Below are 18,773 nucleotides of genomic sequence, written 5' to 3'. Positions count from 1 at the left end.
TTTGCTTGAATTTACTCTTTTTTTGCCTTGAGTTTTACTTAATTCGGCTCAACATGAACTAACCAAGTACTAAAGTGGGCCTGGCCCTCAAGTTTGCGCCCAGTGCTAGCTTGCTCGACACATCTAAAAAATTAAATTCACAGGATTTCATCTTAAATTATAATAAATTCTTAATTTATCTATATAAAGATATAATATCTCAACATTCAAATACAATATTTATTATACATTTACAGTGTCATTTTCGAGTACAGGAACTAAATTGAGTCTTGAAATTATTATTATTATATTATTTGGCTAATTAAAATTTGCTTTTAGTTTTATCTTTCATTTTCTTTCTAATGAGACATAAGAGACATTAAATGATAACCTAGACTAATGAGAGAGGAGTTGATTGGAATAGTCGGTTGACAACTACTACTATTCCTCGTAAGTTGCGTTTGATAGAGGTGAAAAATAAGAATGAAATTTTAATTATATGGAATTTCAATTCTCACTCCAACCCTTAAGAATTACAATTCCTTAATTTTAAGGAAAATTTGTATTTTTTGAACTAAAATGAAATTCGAATTCCATGAAATTGAAAAGCTATTTAATAAAATTTCTTAAAATTTAGATGAAATTCAAATTTACCCTATTTTTTATGCCTATCAAAGGCAGCCTTAATGTGTTTTGGAAGTGCAAAAATTTGTTTTAAAGATATCAGTGACGGGCTCTCCCAAAACGGGTCGGGTCCTCACAGGGGAACAACCGGACTGAACAGGAGCGAGCTATAAAACAGTGGGCTACTCTAAAGCCCTTAACGACGTCGCTTGGTGCCTGATTCTTGGTTACTAAATTGTGGCTGGCAGTTACGCGGTTCAAGGCTCCGGGGGGCCACCGGGCGAGCGACAAAGGGAGAGAGAGAGAGAGAGAGAGACGGAGAGAGGGAGGGAGAGACAGAGAGAGAGCGGTAATGGCGACCCTCGCTTCCTTCCTCTGCTACTCTCCTCGTCCTCTTCTCTCCTCTTCACGTTCTCCTTCTCCTCCTTCCTTCGCTTTCTTCCCCATTCGACCTTCTAGAAACCCTCTAAAATTTCCAACCCTAATTCTTGCTTCATCGGCCTCTTCTTCTGATGGCCTGTACTCCACAAGTGAAAATCCGCGCTCAAAGGTCAGCTCTCCTTGAATTTCTAACTGTTGCGCTTTTTTTGTTTGATTCATTGAACTTGAAATAATTCGGAAGTGATAATTCGGAAATGATCTCCTTGAATGTCAATAAAATGGCGCGTCATTTGGTGCCCTAGAGTGTCAATCAGACGGCGACTACTTTGTGTATATACTGTTTACGTGTATGTTTGTTGCTGAGAAATGTCAAGGGAACAAATATCTTCGAATCATAAATTTCTCGTCGTTTGGTACCCAAGCGAACAAGATTCTACTCCAATTGTGATAGTTTAACTAATTGCTTTTGACAAGGTCACAAAAGCTACAAAGCACCTAATGTATAAATTAGACATCCTGTAGTTAGAAACCACCTGTCTAGTTGAATGCATCATCTCCCGTGTTTGTAGGGCACTGCATTGATAGAAATGCTTAGGATGTAGAACTAACAACGTAGAATTCATGAAAAAATTTGCACCACTAAACAATGAACACGTCTTTAATCTTTTCAAACTCTTCCACTATGTTTTGCTGGTGTATTGTATATATTCGGTACTGTCTTAGCTGCCCTTTTTGCATAGTAGCAGAGGTAGGCTAACTATAAAATTTCAAATTAGATCAAATTCAAGTCAAATAAGCAAGTTTGAAATTTAGTATGAATTGACTATTGAATGGATTCCATAGGTGTTTGAACACTCTACAATACACCATTTCCTTTGAATTTGAGTTTGTTTGAACAAGTAGGTGACAGTTTGGATGGGACTGTATAGGCTGTTTTATGCAATTTTGATGCTCTTGCATGCCCGCCTTCTGGACTGGTTTCCTATGCAAGTCCTCAGCTGGTTGGAGGTCGCATTCTCTAATTCCTGCCTTTAAGCTGTGCTCATTCTCTTTGTCGGCCTTTATCATTTCACTATTTCACTGTCAACATGGATTAATGGTAGTCTTCTTGTGCTTGTTTATTTTGATTGGCATTGCACTTAAGTCACCAAGATGAATTTTAGTAGTTTTGTTAGACTTGGTGCTACATAAGCTTCTTAAGAATATCTTCACTATTTTATTCTTTTGTTAATGTTTTGTCTAGTAATTTGACAGCTAAAAGCACTCTTTCTAATCACTAGCCAACTATTATAACAACCTTGAAAGTGTTAATTGGATGATTTGGCTAAACATTAAATTGCTTTTTCCCAATAGTTTTTCTTGCAAAAACACTTTTCATTGAAGTGATTCTTGTGATAAAAGAAATTTCACAGTTAAGGCCTAATAAGCACCAAGTATTGTAGATTAATTTGTTTGGAAAGTGGGACTCGTTAATGAAACTTTTGGTTAGGTTGTTGTTATGATCAATTCATGAAATATTTGAGAATGGCCATAATAATTATTTGAAATCAATCTTCTGTATTGATGTGAGAACTTCTGACAATGCAATTTTACTGCAGTGTGAACTGACAACTTGCTAATGCTAGCACTAGAATGGGCTTGTAGCCAAATTCTTGATATTGTTAAAAACCACTAGAAAGTTGAAGGGAAAAGTGGCAAAAGGTGTTTGTTGGCTTCAAAACTTTTTTGGGTTTTAGCTGGATCTTCTGCACAACACCACTTTATGATTCTTGCTAGAACTGGCTCATGTATTATAATTCAGCCACTATTAATAAGTGCTGTTACACAAATGAAAGGACTGAAATCAATTTATGTTCACCTTTAAGTCATTCTTTGCATTTAAAACTTTTTGTTGTTTCAGAAGTCAGTTCTTTTGAATCTGATACAAGAAATTGAGCCTATGGATGTGAGCCTAATTCAAAAAGATGTACCACTCACTACCGTGGATGCGATGAAGAGGACTATTTCTAGCATGTTGGGTTTACTTCCATCTGACCGGTTTCAAGTGTTAATTGAAGCTTTATGGGAACCTTTGTCCAAGTTATTGTTTTCATCAATGGTGACTGGGTATGTTTATTTAAAATTGTATATCACACTTTTATCCTCTGATTTTGTTGCTCATAGGATGAAGATAATAGAAAGACATTTGAAATATTGCAGTTAATTTGGATATGGATGTTAGTTGGAGGGCTTGAATTTTATGTGGGGTAAATTATTTCATACGCACCCTTGTGGTTTGACCAGTTTTAGTGACACCACCTGTACTTTAAAATTGGCCCTAGAAGCCCTTGTGATTTCATTTCTTTTCGCCTACACCCCTTCCATCTAAATTAAGAGGTAACTCTGTCAATTATTAACCAAAACAACATAGTTTTACATCAAACACTATTAATTAAATTATATTACATCAAAAATTAAATTAAAATAAAATAAAGATAAAAAAAGAAAAATAAAAGGAACGATCGTTGGCTGGACCAACCACTGCTGATGTGTTCTCTGGAACAGATGCAGAGAGAGAGAGAGAGAGAAAGAGAGAGAGAGAGAGAGAGAGAGAAGGAACTTAGGTGGCCTGTGGGTTGACTCGCCCAAGATCTATCCAGCCAGCAACCGTGCCTTTTATTTTTCTTTTCTTTTTTAATTTAATTTTTGATGTAATATAATTTAATTAATGGTATTTGATGTAAAACTACGTTATTTTGGTTAATAATTGATGATGTTACGTCTTAATTTGGACAAAGGGGGTGTGGGCCAAAAGAAGTGAAACCAGCTTCCATGGCCAATCTTAAAGTACAAGGGGTGTCCTTGAAAATGGGTCAGTCAAACCACAAGGGGTGTGTGCGAAATTTACCCTTTTATATCTTTTTGGGTCATCTCAAAGATCCCGTTCAGCATCTTATATTATAATCCTAACAAAGGTGGTGCTATAATATTGCTGCTTAGATGGCTGAAGCTGGCATGTAACTGATGGATTGTTTGTTTAGTATGTAATGAGTTTCTTTCTGCATTTCCCTCATATATTCAGTTCTTTACTGCAGGTATACATTACGGAATGCTGAATATAGACTTTGCCTTGAAAGGAACCTTGATATGAATGAAGAAAGTGCTGAAGCATTGAAAAAAGAAAATATTAAACTTGGAACTCGAAGAATGTTGCTTGACTACGAAAAAAGGGTCAAATTGTCTAAAAAAGATGAGACCCCCCAATCTGAAAGCACAAGTGGCAATTCATCTGAGAATATTGGCATTGAGGGTCTTGGAAAAATTACACCTGAAGCTCGAGACTATATTATAAACTTGCAATCTCATTTGTCTTCTGTTAAAAAGGTGAATAATACTGTTCCATTTGAAACAGTTCTCTGATATGGACACAGTAGATTACATTGATGGAGTTATTCAACAGAAAAAATAATTAACATATATGAATTTTAAAATATATGTTAAAATAATTATGTTAAAATGTGATAGGTCTTCAGAAATAGGCTTCAGAACTGGCATGTTTCCTTATAAAATATAATGGAAATACATGCTAAGGAGCATAACATATATGGATTTTGTCCTACTGAGTCTTTGTATCATGTCCATTCCATTTCTTGGCCATATGTTGTTTCTGCATTTTCTTCGACTGAAGATGTTGAGACTTTATAGGTAATTAAGTGAAATTTCATAACATAATTTTACTTGGACAAATTTAGCTGACCTTTATACAAAACCTTGTATTTCACTTTGTTAACTGCATATATGAGTGTCTATAAGTGAAACCTGTCAAACATGAAGCAACCACACTGAGTTTTTTTCACCAAATGCTGCTTAGTTTGGTGATTTTTTTCCCTCCTAGTTGCTGTAGCTATTGTTGTGAAATTCATATATTTAGGGTTTTCTTCTGATTCTTCTTTGGTGGGTAATGCATAATACAATAGTATTAGGTGTGAAACTATAGTTTTCTGTATACACACACCAAAGAAAATGCAGCCTTATGACCCCTCATGCAATACCTACCCTTTTTTCATTCATGAACTTATTTGTAAATTTTGAATTTATGGACATACTGGAAGAAGTGGTTTTGCAAACTTTACATCCCTGAAACCCATTAATAATGAAGCACTGCACTAAGTTTTAAGCTAGAAGCTGCTTATTTTTGTTGGTTTTTGCTGCCTTATGTAATCCTGCTGCAGCTACTGTCATTATCTTCAACAATTTCAAGGTTTCTTGTACTTAAGGACATTATAGCTATTAACACATGGACCATTTGCATCATTGCTTGAGGTGGCACATGACGACCCAAATTAGGGTGGGGCTATGACCAGCACACTACTACCCCCCCCCCCCAAAAAAAAAAAAAAAAAAAATAGGACTGTGAACCACACTAGGGAGTAGTAAGCCTCATTACATGTATTCTGTACTAATGTCAAATTATAACCAATCCAATCAGCAGGCTCATCATCTATATGAGCAATAACATTTGTATATATATTACAAATTAACATCTGAACATCTTATCCAGTCAATGTCCTCAGAACATAGTAACATCTTTGCGTTAGTTATATCTATACATACAAATAAATGAATAAGTCAATATTGTCATCTTCGCTGGGATTGACAAGGCTAAAGGCAGAATTCGAGAGAATTCCGGCGACTGAGAATGAGAGAGAGAGAGAGAATGAATGAATGGAGAGAGAAGATATAACAGAAAGGAGAGAGAAAAATATAGAATATTCTCATTAATCATGCCCAATGGCTCCAGTACAATTTGTATATATAGGTTGTTAGCGGCCATTCTAGAAGGTCGCTACTGCCCAGATAATATGCCGAGGCTCACCCATTAGTTGTACAAAATATGGATGGTCCTAACTACCCGTATTACATACCAGTTACGTGACAATTTCCCCCTCCCATAAGATATTTCTTGTCCTCAAGAAATCACAAAAGTCCAGCCACCCGAGAAAACCATGTGAGCAACTCCGGGAGGTATTCCCAAGTTGTGTCGTCTGGAGGCCGATTTGTCCACTGCACCTGCACCTAAATCAGAGGTAAGGAACCCCGATAGGTGACTCTCCGGTCAATGATGGCCAAAGGTTCAATTACTCCTAGAAATTCCTCCTCCAAGGCTAGCGGTGTTGCACTTATCGCTTCATGTGGTCCTACCGACACATGGAAGACTGGATGATGTCTACTCCATCTGGCAATTGGAGTCTATAAGCGGAGCTTCCCACTTTGGCTGTTACTTGAAAGGGGCCAAAGTACTTAGGCCCTAGCTTAGAGGGAGGCTTACTGGTAAATAGTCGTTGCTGAAACCGTCTCACTTTCAAATATACTAAATCCCCTACTTCAAAATTTCTTTCAGTTCTCCTCCTATTTGCCATTTGTTTCATGCGATTCTGCACCACCGTCAATTCTTTTTTAATTAACTGAAGGGCTTCTTGTCTCTACCTCAAGTATTGGTCCACATCCTGTTCTACGTTGGAGTAGTGCATCACTGCCGGAATGAGTGGCGGTTTGTAGCCAAATAGTGCTTCGAAGGGTGATCTCTTAAGTGAGCTGTGGAAATTTGAATTGTAGCACCACTGAGCTAGGGGCAGCCATTGATTCCAGCTTTTGGGTTTAGTGAAATAGACACACCTTAAATAAGCTTCTAAACATTAGTTCACCCTTTTCATTTGTCCATCCGTTTCCAGGTGATATGCTGTAGACATGTGCAAGCCAACTCCCAATTGCTTGAACAACTCCCTCCAAAAGTTGTTTGTAAACATCTTGTCCCTATTTGAAGTAATGGACAAAGGCAAGCCATGAACCTTCACCACCGAATCTAATAGCACTCTAGCCACATCCGAGGCTGTAAACGGATGAGCTAGGCTAAGGAAGTTCCCGAATTTAGTTAACCTATCCACTACCACTAGGATAGTGTTCTTTCCTTCGGACCTAGGTAATCCCTCCACAAAATCCATGGAAATTCTTTGCCAAGCCTGGTCTAGTATCTCCAATGGTTGAAGTAATCCGAGGTACGACACCTGCTCGTGCTTGCATTTTTGGCAAACAGAGCATGCTAATACATAGGTGGTCACCTCTTTCTTCATTCCCGACCAATAGAACAGTTGCCTCACTTTATTGTAAGTGACATTCAAGTCGGAATGCCCCCCGATGGGTGATGCATGCAAGGTTTGTAAGATTCGGGTTCTAAGTTGAGGGTCTTCCCCAATCACCACCTGCCCTTTATACCTTAGTAGCCCTGCCTGCAATGTGTACCTGTTCTGCTCCCCGCTCCTAGCTGCTAAGCTCGTCAAGAGTTCTTGGGCCCAAGGTGTGTTCTCATAGCTACTTGTCACCTCTTTAATCCAATGGGGAATAACTATAGAGACTGCCTGGCATTCGCCTCATTCTTCCCTCCTCGACAGCGCATCAGCTACTATGTTCTCTTTTCCAGTACGATATTGGATGGTGTAGTCTAATTCTAGCAACTTGGTGACCCTTTTCCTTTGTAGCTGTGTATGCAACCTTTGTTCTCCCAAGAACTTGAGGCTTTCATGGTCGATCTTGATGATAAACGGGTTGCCTTCTAGATAACACCTCCATTTGTCTAATGCCATGAGCACAACCACTAATTCCTTGTCATAGATGCTTAGCCCCAGATGTTTGGGAGCTAAAGCCTGACTAAGGAAAGCTATTGGCCTACCTTCTTGTGCCAACACTGCTCCCACTCCTGTGTCACATGTGTCTGTCTCTAGAGTGAAAGGTTTGGAAAAATTGGGCAAAGCCAGAATCGGAGCTTGGGTCATGGACTCCTTAAGGGAGTTGAAAGCTGCGGCGGCTCCTTCCCCCCATTCAAATCCATTCTTTTTGAGAAGCTCAATTAGCGGTTTGCTGATTATCCCATATCCCTTAATGAATTTCCTGTAGTACCCGGTTAGTCCAAGGAAACCTCTCAGTTCTTTGACGGTCCTAGGTGTAGGCCATTCCACCATAGCTGTTATTTTTTTTAGGTCAATAATCACACCCTCTCCCGTGATGGTATGGCCGAGGTATTCCACTTTTCCTTTTGCAAAAATACATTTAGACTTCTTGACATACAATTGGTTAGATTTGAGGACTTGGAATGTGGTTTTGAGGTGGGATAGGTGCTGCTCCATGTCCAGGCTTTAAACCAAGATATCATCGAAGAATACAAGGATAAATTTCCTCAAGTAGGGGCAGAAAATGTGGTTCATGAGGGCTTGGAATGTTGCTGGTGCATTTGTAAGGCCGAATGGCATTACTAGGAACTCATAAAGTCCTTAATGTGTGCGAAAAGCTGTTTTGGGGATATCTGAAGCTCTCATTTGGATCTGGTGGTAGCCAGATCTGAGATCAAGCTTGAAAAAAATGGTAGCCCCAGATAATTCATCTAGGAGGTCATGTATAATAGGAATAGAGAATTTATTTTTGATGGTGTGGGTGTTTAGTTGTCTATAATCAACACAACCTCCAACTCCCATCTTTTTTCTTGACTAAGAGAACAGGTGAGGCAAACGGACTTTGACTTGGCCTAATTACATTTTTGGACAACATTTCCTTTACTAGGCGTTCAATTTCGGCTTTTTGAAATGGGGAGTAGCAATAGGAACAAACCTTTATGGGTTTGGTGTTTGGTTTGAGGTGGATGGTATGCTCTAGAAAATGATCTGGAGGTAAGGAAGTGGGTTCCATGAATAATTCCTCAAATTCAACCAACAAAGAATGTAAGAAGTCATCAGATTGTACCTTGCTCGGGGAGTTAACTGAGGCCTGTAACTTGAACCATTGATTGTCTTCGGTTCCCTCCTTGTTTGCTTCCTTTATCGCCTCTCCCACTTCCACGGCATAGACCGAGTGCAGTTGGGCAATGGTTCCCTCTTGCTGCTCAATGAGTTTCCTCAGGTGACTCCGTGAGATTGCTTTGCACTCTCCCTCGTCTCTGCATCCTATCAACGTTTGTCTTCTTCCCCCCTTATCAAAAGTCACTTCTAAGGTATTGAAGTAAAAAATAAGAGAATTGACTGTTCTCATTCAATATACGCCCAACACCACTTGACACCCACCCAACTGTAAAATCCTCAAATCGGTAGAAAACTCATGCCCCTGCATTCTCCATGTAAAACCGTTGCACTTGTACCGGCTGATCATTTTGTGGCCATTAGCAACCATGACATATAGGGGAATAGTGGACTGGAGTACTCATAGTAGTTCCTTAGCCGTGTTTTCATCTAAGAAACTATGCGAGCTCCCACTGTCTATCAGTATCAAGAATTTCCTCTTCCCTATGTTATCTCTGATCTTGATCATCTTTTCCGAAGTGTGACCGTCCAGGGCATGGAGTGAAATTTCCCCCCCTTCTTCCTTCTCTTCCACTTGATTCCTCGTTTCCGTGTCAGGCATTTCTTCTTCGTCATCTTCCCCTTCCATTTGCATGAGTGTCGTTCGGCATTGGTGCCCCGCCATGTACTTCTCCCCACATTTGAAATACAATCCCATCTGCTGTTTCTGATCTAATAATGTAAGAGGCCGTAGGGGATTGGCTGCACCCTGAGCCTGTGGCGAGTAATTTCCCTTAAACACTTGAGAATTGCCAACCTTCTGACCCCTGCTTATAGAGCCTTGCCATCCCATTCCAGACCCTCTTTGCGAGAGTCTGTGCTTCTTCGCGAAGGCATCTAAGGATAATTCATGTAAGCAAGCCTTCTCTGTCGCTTGCCTGACGATCACCGGTTGTAACATCTTCACCATCGCCCTTAGTTCGTCATTCAGTCCGCTAAGGAAGCTGGACACAAAGTACTGCTCGTCTAGCATGGGATGGGCGTGTCCTAATCTAGATTTCAATTCTTCAAATCGGGCCTGGTACTCGTCCACTGTCCCCTCTTGTCTTATCTTGTTAAACTGTTCCACCACATCAGTCAAGCTACTTTCACCAAATCGAGCACAAAATTCCTCTACGAACTCCGGCCATCTCCATTCATGTTACCTAGCACTCCAACTTTGGAACCACGAGTCTGCTACATTGTTCAGGTATGCCGCAACCATGTTAACCTTGTTTTCTTCCATTACTCGGTAGTGATAGAAGAAACGTTCGCATCTCCTTATCCACCAACGAGGCTTCTCCCCATCAAACACGGGTATCCCCATCTTTGGAATGGGAGTGTTCGTTGTAGCACCTAAGCCTCCTCTCATGGTAGCCTCTACTGTTGGCTCCATCCTTTCGTCTCTCTCCTGACGACCATTTGCTCCTTGAAGGATAGGAGCAGTAGCTGTTCGGGGTGGAAAATCCATTGGAAGGGTTGCATTTGGCTGTCGGGAAAAAATAGCTAGTGCGACATTCAGCTGCTGGCTCAGTCTCGTAAATTCCACTCGCAGATTAGTGAAGTCATCTCTCAAATTCTGCTCCATTTCTATAACATCCAACCGCATCCTACTTATGTCTTCGTGAGTATTTCTAGTACTTGCTTCCACAGTTTCCAACCTTTCCTCCACCAGCTTGTGGCCTTGTCGTACGCCCTCTTCTATGGCGTCTAAGCGAGCTTCCATTTGTTTCATGCGGGTACCCTCCGCCATGTTCGCCGGTTGCAGCTCGTCAGTCCTGGACCGCGGCTCTGATACCAATTGTCAACTTCGCTGGGACTGACAAGGCTAAAGGCAGAATTTGAGAGAATTCCGGTGACTGAGAGCGAGAGAGAAGAGATAACAGAAAGGAGAGAGAAAAATATAGAATATTCTCATTAATTATGCCCAACGGCTCCAGTACAATCTGTATATATAGGTTGTTAGCGGCCATTCTAGAAGGTCGCTACTGACCCAAATAATATGCCGAGGCTCACCCATTAGTTGTACAAAATATGGGTGGTCCTAACTACCCCTATTACATACCAGCTATGTGACAAATATCTACATGAATCAAATAATCAATATGTCTCCTACATTCAGTGCACTAGCCCATGGTCAGTGCAGTCTGTGTTCTGTATCCAGGAGCGTGTCTAAGGTATATACAACATAGGATCTCATGGGCTACACTATACCCTAGTGGGTTTGAACTAGTGAGGTTGGCCCATTTGTTTTTGTTCTTTTAAAATCTGCTTAGGGTCTAAAATTCATGGGTTTACATCCTTACTCTCTTATTGAAAAATCATTCTCAAATTTTTACTTAAAATCACTTCCTAAATGGTGAATAACTGAGGATACGTCATCTTCATGGTATGTTCTGCTTCCCAAGTGACCTTCTTTTGAAGAAAATTTATAAGGTCCAAATTGCAGGCTATACAGCACATTTTTCCATGCCTGGTTAGGCTAGGATGGGCTCAGATCATTCTCCCTTGGACAAGTGGCTTAGAGTAAATGGGATATGCACAAATTGGATTTCATTTTGTTACTATTTCTTCCCACGTTTTCACTATTAATAAAGCCAATTTCAAATGGTAAAAAGTATGAGCTGGATGAAGTCGGAAAGAAAAGGTTCAATCATGATTAGATATGATGTGATTAACCTACGTAACATATAAAGCCGAGTGCAATGTGGGCTTGTTTTTGAATCTTTATATTTGGAATTTAAGAGGCTAAATAGGTCCTAGTGAAACTAAAAATATTACTGATATTAAGTTTAATTATGTTAATCCTGCACTGCTTGAGTAAAATTTTCTTCTAGATCTCATCAATGCAGATAGAACTATGCTAAGAAATATCTCATATGAGTTCCAAATTTTATAGATATCTCTTGAAATGGTGATTTAAATTTGAAAAAATGTATGCTTTCCCTCTAAAGATGAGTGGAGAGGATAATACCATCATCTGACTTCTGAGGCATAATTGGCCTGCTTTCCTTGCCTCTCTGCAGAGGGCAAGCTACGTAAAGGGCAAGCTAGACAACATCCTCGTGTTGAGAATTGTAATGGTTACATTAAGGTTCATCCACTTTGACTTCTGAGGCATAATTGGCCTGCTTTCCTTGCCTCTCTGCAGTAACTGTCTTAGCATTCCTCTGGCATTCTTATTTAGCTATTTGTTTGATCTCGTCAAGGAGCTTCACGAAGTGAAGAGGAAAAGTGCTGCTCTTCAAATGCAACAGTTTGTTGGGGAGGAAAAGAATGATTTGCTGGACTACTTGAGATCGCTTCAACCTGAGAAGGTCAGCCATACATCCTTAGAACTCTCTGATTTTGCCAAAAAAGATCCATGGAATAGTACAAATAAGTCCCCTTGTGTTTTGTTTACTAAATTTTCATTGCCACGTGTTGTTGATTAGCTACGTAAAAAAGTCAATGTAAGTAATTACTTAATGTTCTTGCAAGGTGAAAAAGGGCATCTCTAGTGCATGATGATCTCCACTTTTGCGAGAGTGGGGGTAGAGTCTTATTTGTATGTAGTCTTTCCTTCAATTTTTTTTTTAAAGGTTGTTTTTACAAGAATACAACCCTAGTGTGTTCTCTCTCTCTCTGTCTTTCTCTCATGCACACTAACTTTTATATGGATTCAATTTTTTCTTTGCAACTGGTTTTTTCCCCATAAAACTGAGGATGAGCCTACTAGTTTCTATAAGTATCTTTCTTAGCTGGTAATTTTTTGTTTGGGGGCTGTGTCATCTAAACAATTACTTATGGAAAATACATGCCATGGCTCATTCCCTCTTTGCAGCCATTTACTGCAATGTGGTTCTCATGGAATAGGTGTAACGAGTTCCTTTTGCTTCAGTGTACTATCCAGAAATGCACATGATGCCGGGCATGGAAGCTAATATTTTGGGAGATATTGTTTTATGCAGACATATAGAAATTAGTAGATCTTATTTATTACCAGTTATTCTTTTATTCCTTATGTTTCCATTGGGATTAGTAGTCTTTATAATCCCTTTTGAGTATATTCTTTTTGAGATAGCTTTGATATTTGATATGATTTTGATTTGAGATTCTTCTATTGAGTTGGTTTGATTCTTGTTCTATTATGGTTCTGCATCGGCACATTAATGGAGGTAGCGTCAGGAGGAGCCTCTTAGAAGGACCTGTCAGCTGAAAAGGACTTTCTTGGAACTTCTCAATATTTGATAATTCAATTGTATTGGCTTTTGGATAAAGTCAATTTTTTAGAAGTTCATTTTGCCAGAAGCCATCCGCTATCTGAGTGATAAAATATCAATGCCCCATTTTAGTCACTACAAATGGAATTTTCTTTCCATGCTATCTTTCTACTCTCTAGATCTGAGGCCTTAAGGCAAACCTGCCTTACATCATCCTCTTTATGTGTGTGTCTAGCAGTCTACTTGTGTTGAATTTTTTTCTGGTTAAAGAGGTATTTTGTTTTATAAAGAACTAACTAGTGCAAGTCTTGCCCTTGGATGAAACCATTCTAAAGGAAGAATAACAGAAGAACTCGCATAAAACTACAAATTTACCCAAATCATCTTGAAATGCATTTCACAATTCAACTAAATTTATTGCATTTATGGCCTCTATCTATTTGCCCCAAAACAACTCTCCAAGTGTATCTTTAAATTATGTTTTATATTAATTGTATTTTCTTTTGCTTATTATTTACTATTGTTGTTGCTTGAATACAACAATGAATTTATTTGACTAGAAACATCGTCGCCAAGCCACTTGAATCTGCAAAAGTAAGAAAACAATCAGAGGACGTGGGGAGGTCCTCGTGCAAATACTCCGATGCTTAAGTCAGACACTAAAAATTATGAAAATTGTATTGAAATCAGTATCAGAGACGTACCTTTTTAGGATTGAGTGGTTGCTTATTTATAAAGGAATATAGAGTAATCTTAATTAATCTAGGATTATTGTAGATAATGCTTATCTTGATTTTTTCTAATCTTGTTAAAATTATGATTCTTACAGATAACGTTTAACCCTGATTTTTCCTAATCCAGCTGAGATTAGGATTATTATAGATGACGTTTATCCCAATATTTCAAAATCCTTTTAGAATTATAATTTTTTATAGATAATTGTTTGTTCTTTTCTTGGAATATTCGAAGGGATTTTTGAATGTCAAAATTATATAATTTGCGCGTTTGTGTGAGACCCCTCCATGTATGGGAAATTTACGCCTTTTAGCCTAAAAAAATTATTTTGGGCTTTTAGCCTTTTTTGTCTTTTAATAGACTTTTGTTTATGACACAACAACTATCATTCACCAAATTTAATATTTTCTCTTGGATTCCTTCTTGTTAAGTTTATTTTATTTTAGTTTTTTTGTGCAGTCCTTCCCAAAGGACTTCCAATTTGTGAAAGCCACACCATAATAGAATATCTACCTCTTTTTCCTCATATGGTTGAGACCCTTGTTATTTCTTTTTGGTCTATTTGAATTTTTGGGGCACGCTTTGTTTGGCATGGATCCCTTTCAACACCCTTCATGTCATTAATTTTTTCAACCATATATTATTTTATGCCCCTCCTTTATCAAAATATTTCTTCCCTGATGGCCGATATGTTGGTTCCCTTGCATGGTGCGGCAACTATATTCCTTCTTAGTCACTCCCTACTACAACTGTCTGTTATCTCATCTTGCTACTAATACTAGTACTTTCTGCTAACAGGTGGCTGAGTTAGCAGAACCAACATGCCCAGAGTTGAAGGAAGTGATCCACTCTGTAGTACATGGTCTGCTTGCAACCCTTTCTCCGAAAATGTATTCCAGGGCTCCCCTGTCAGAGACCGCCTCAACTGGGATAATAAATGTCAGAACCGAAGAAGATTGCATCGATCTCATGGAGAATGCTTCTCTTCAGTATCAGCCACTAATGTCATTAACTCGAGACTATCTGGCCCGTCTTCTATTTTGGTAAAGATCAGTTACCTTTCTGTGTTTTAGGGAATTGGAAGACATTTCTCTTTACTGCTAGGTCGCAACTCATGGATGTGAACATATGAATTAATGGGTTTTCCAGTTATTTCCTTTCCGGTCTTAACCATATTTGGCCCAAATCTAGACCCGCCGTAAATTCCATTAACATTTTCTGGGCCAACTTTTCTGACAGGTCCATTTTTTTTTTCTTTTACTCCTTACAAACACCATCCCCAACTTGATTTACGTTAAGCTCCTTATATTCCATGCCAGGCAATTTCTGACTCAGTTTACCCTTCAGAAATTAGCAAATAACATCACAGCCTTGTTATCGGGAATTCATACTGTTTGATCTATACTTGGTTTTGATGAGACTGTTCTCTTTCTGTCAAGGTGTATGCTGTTGGGACACTACCTCAGAGGGCTCGAGTATCGGCTTGAGCTCATGGAACTTCTCTCCCTGCCAAGCAATGCAGAAAATGGTTCCTGTGGTGGAGATAGAGAGCAAGTTGATTGAAGTGCTGCGCTCCAGTTTGATCTGTACTTGTTAATCCTGCTGGCTGTGCAGTGGTCGCCAACCTTTTGTAGTTAGGAGCAAAATATGCTTCGCAAGGGAAAGAAGGTAATGAAGAGATCTCAGGTTGTAAGCGACCTCTCTGCTCCGTGCTCTCTGCAGGGCGCCCGCAGTCATATTTCTCTGAATCTATGAAGTGTGCATCTCATACTGTTTGTCGTTTTGAAATAGCAGTATTGGATTCCCAGATAGGGAAAAGAAAGCAAATAAACAATTGTTTTGTTGCTTCCCCTTAAAAATTGTTCATTTGGCTTTTATTTTAGGGAAAATAATATATCCTAGTTAAAATGTTTGTTTTGAAAAATACTAGAATAATGTAGCAGTAGCTTTTCTGTAATTATAGTCCGTCTAGTGGATCTTTTTGTTTTCTTAGTGTTCATACGAATATAAATTACCGATTAAGTTGCACGAGAAACGGATATAATATAAAATAAAAATAAATAATAATATTTTTTCAAAAAAAGTTAAAAACATAATTGTGAAGAAATAAGTATATAAAAAAATATATAATAGATTTTTTTAAAATATAATTTTTAATATAAAAAATAATTATTTAATAAAAATAAATATAAATTTTATGATACATTCAAACAAATATAAATATAAATTAATACTTATTAATTAAACATAAATAATAAATTAAAAAAATAATCAAACATAATGTAAATAGTTGTTTCGGATATTTCTCGCTCTACTTTGTGTGGGCTGGACTTAATGTAGTGATTCGGCCCAAATGCTTAAGGCCCAGTAAAAATCAAACTGAGCTCGTCAAAGCAAGTTCAGACAATGCTGAAACCCAGGATCAAATGTCGAGACCAAGCGAGCTCCCGATAGCACCTCTAACTTGTCAGCGTGTTCGGGCAGCCCCCAGCTCTGTTCTAAGCAAATCCTTAGCGACCTCCATAGCCCATCGACTCAGCCCGTCAGCTCGCATTGAAGAAGGGGCGTGTGTCGTGGCATATCGGTAGGCCAAGGGCCGCCCTGACTGGACCTTTCAGGCTTATTCTCTCGGCCCATTTGGTCGGCCCGTGCCAATCCCATCCTAGCCTTCTGACAACAACATCATTACAGCCGCACCTGATTTTTTGGACATCCACCTCAGATCTCATCCTCATTAATGACAGATGTCATCCTCATTAATGGTAGATCACATCCTCATAATAAAGGTCTCGTCGACACCTCGACGCAGCAAGGACGCCCCCGCCTGCTATTCCGTCCCATCACCTGTACAAATACGGAGCATGCAAAGAAGCCTCGGCTGATATATATATCAACCAGCCCTCTTGAGAGCAGGGGTATGAACTCTTTTCTGCCAACTTACAAACTCCCGATATACTTGCTTGCTCGCTCACTAACTTGAGCTTCGGAGTACCTTGCAGGGACGGGCCGGCGGCTTAGCAAATCGGATTGGATACTTCACTGTTCCTCTCTCAAATCTACCATACCGGTGCGGGCCAACAAATTTCCATCGACTAATTTCGATTGTCAACAATAATGAATTTAAAATTTTATTTATTTTTAAAAATTAATAAATTTAAAATTTTTGAATTAAAGATAAAAAAAAATTGCCTCTAATTTTTTGTGAACAAAAATGTGTTTTCAAATCAGATGCATATTTATAATCATTTTCTTAATATTACTGTTGATAAGCATCAATCTACAGCCACATATCAGCATTCACCCTCAAAAGGACAAGAGTCCCATCGCACTTATAAACCCGACACTTTATCATGCCACCCCCCCTAAATGTGGTAGGGCTCTACCCGCTTAAACCATTTTAGGGGTGAAAGGGCCGAGAGGGTTTCCATAGACGATGCCAAATGTTGATGCAAAGCATTAACATCAGCCTACAATCACGAATCAGCGTTGGCCCTCTAAAAAACAAGAGCCTCGCTGCACTTATAAGCTCAGTGGTTGCCTCTGGGCAATGATGCGGGACGAACCTGAAACTTTATCATGCCATTTGCATCAACAATTACAAACACAAAAATGTTTTTAAAATTATAAAAATAGGGAAAAAATATTCTTTTTTAGCCTTTTTTTTGACATTTTGAAAGTAAGAACATTTTGAAAACATTGAAATGAAGTCCGAAATGTTTTGGGCAGCATAGATTACCAACCAGCCTTGGTCTCTCTCTCTCTCTCTCTCTCTCTCTTTGTATTTTTTGATACACTTGAATAAGGATGAAATGTTAAAGCGGTTAAAATATTATTTAAATTTTCTTCAATTCGTTGTTTGGATAGAATAATTTGAAATCAAATGACCCAATTTAACATATAAGTACTTCAAATTACACATTTTAAATGATATTATTTGATTTTTTTTACCACCTTTATTTTGAACTATTTTTAGATATTTTTTACGTTTATTTTTAGTATTTTAGGTTATTGTAAAATGTCTTTGTTGGGTCAAATGGATATTTAATAATAAAACAAAGAGCAAATTACATCAATATATTTTGAGAATAGGTTTAGTTAAAGTAACACTCTCCTTAGTTTGATAATTTTAATTTATTTTTTTAAATTTTAAAGTTTGATATATTTATTTAACTTTTATGTTAAATATGTACCGTTAAATTTAAAAAAATTAAAGTATCATTTTTCTATTTTGAGTGTGGGACAAACTCATCTATCATTCACTGGGTTCTAAGGGATGGTTTACTATATCTGACATGAATGTAATAACCAATTTTTCTGTGATAAGGAGCATTCGATAAACCAATTTTGATTTGGAATGCTTTTTAAATGCATCTCCCTACTTTTTTATTTTCTTAAGATAAGGATTGGTCTTAGTCCATTTATGACACATTCTCTCGTGTTGTTTTAGATAATTTATAATTTTTCAGAAGTTTTTACTCTTCAACTCATGTCTTCTCTCTTTAATATTGTTAGTTTTTCATATATTTTTGTTTATTACTTGAAGTATGACTTAACGATGTTTCAGTTACCAAAAAAAAAAAAAATATCAAACACGATATCATTATTCATCCTTAAATTTTTTTATTTTTTTGAATAAAAAAATAATTACTCTATTTTCTCAATGTTAAGAATAGTCGAATGAAAAATCATTATTTTAGATAAAATGTTATAAAAAAAATGACCTAAAAACCACAATTTGCTCATCTTATATATTACACCTAAGTAAAAGGAATTTGAATTGCAGACGTTTATTTTGTGGATGTGTGCTAAAGAACGGATTCTAACAAAGGACAAACTTCTCTTTTCGGACATTGATCGCAAGTGCCCTCTCTGTAATGTTGTTGAGAGTCTTTGCATCACCTCTTCTTTCCAATGTTCAGTGAGCTTAGCCATTTGGAGCCATATTCCGGCTTGGTTGGGTATCTCAAGGGCTATGTTTATTATAGCTAGCGCGCATTCTCAAGTGGATCAA

At 38.1% G+C, this 18,773-nt stretch overlaps 1 protein-coding gene across 1 annotated transcript; it reads left to right on the top strand.

Annotated features, from left to right (window-relative positions):
• The first annotated feature begins 848 nt into the window (after window positions 1-848).
• On the top strand, window positions 849-15,748 carry LOC127801831 (uncharacterized). The gene is made up of 6 exons (XM_052337269.1): window positions 849-1,153; window positions 2,885-3,090; window positions 4,059-4,347; window positions 12,035-12,142; window positions 14,561-14,805; window positions 15,202-15,748. Exons 1-6 carry the CDS (start codon window positions 956-958, stop codon window positions 15,323-15,325), a joined length of 1,170 nt encoding a protein of 389 aa, XP_052193229.1. The 5' UTR covers window positions 849-955; the 3' UTR covers window positions 15,326-15,748.
• The last annotated feature ends 3,025 nt before the right edge of the window (window positions 15,749-18,773 follow it).

The sequence above is a fragment of the Diospyros lotus genome, chromosome 5 (assembly GCF_014633365.1).
Source record: "Diospyros lotus cultivar Yz01 chromosome 5, ASM1463336v1, whole genome shotgun sequence".
NCBI classification, from domain to species: domain Eukaryota; kingdom Viridiplantae; phylum Streptophyta; class Magnoliopsida; order Ericales; family Ebenaceae; genus Diospyros; species Diospyros lotus.
This window is presented reverse-complemented; position numbering and strand designations above follow the sequence as displayed.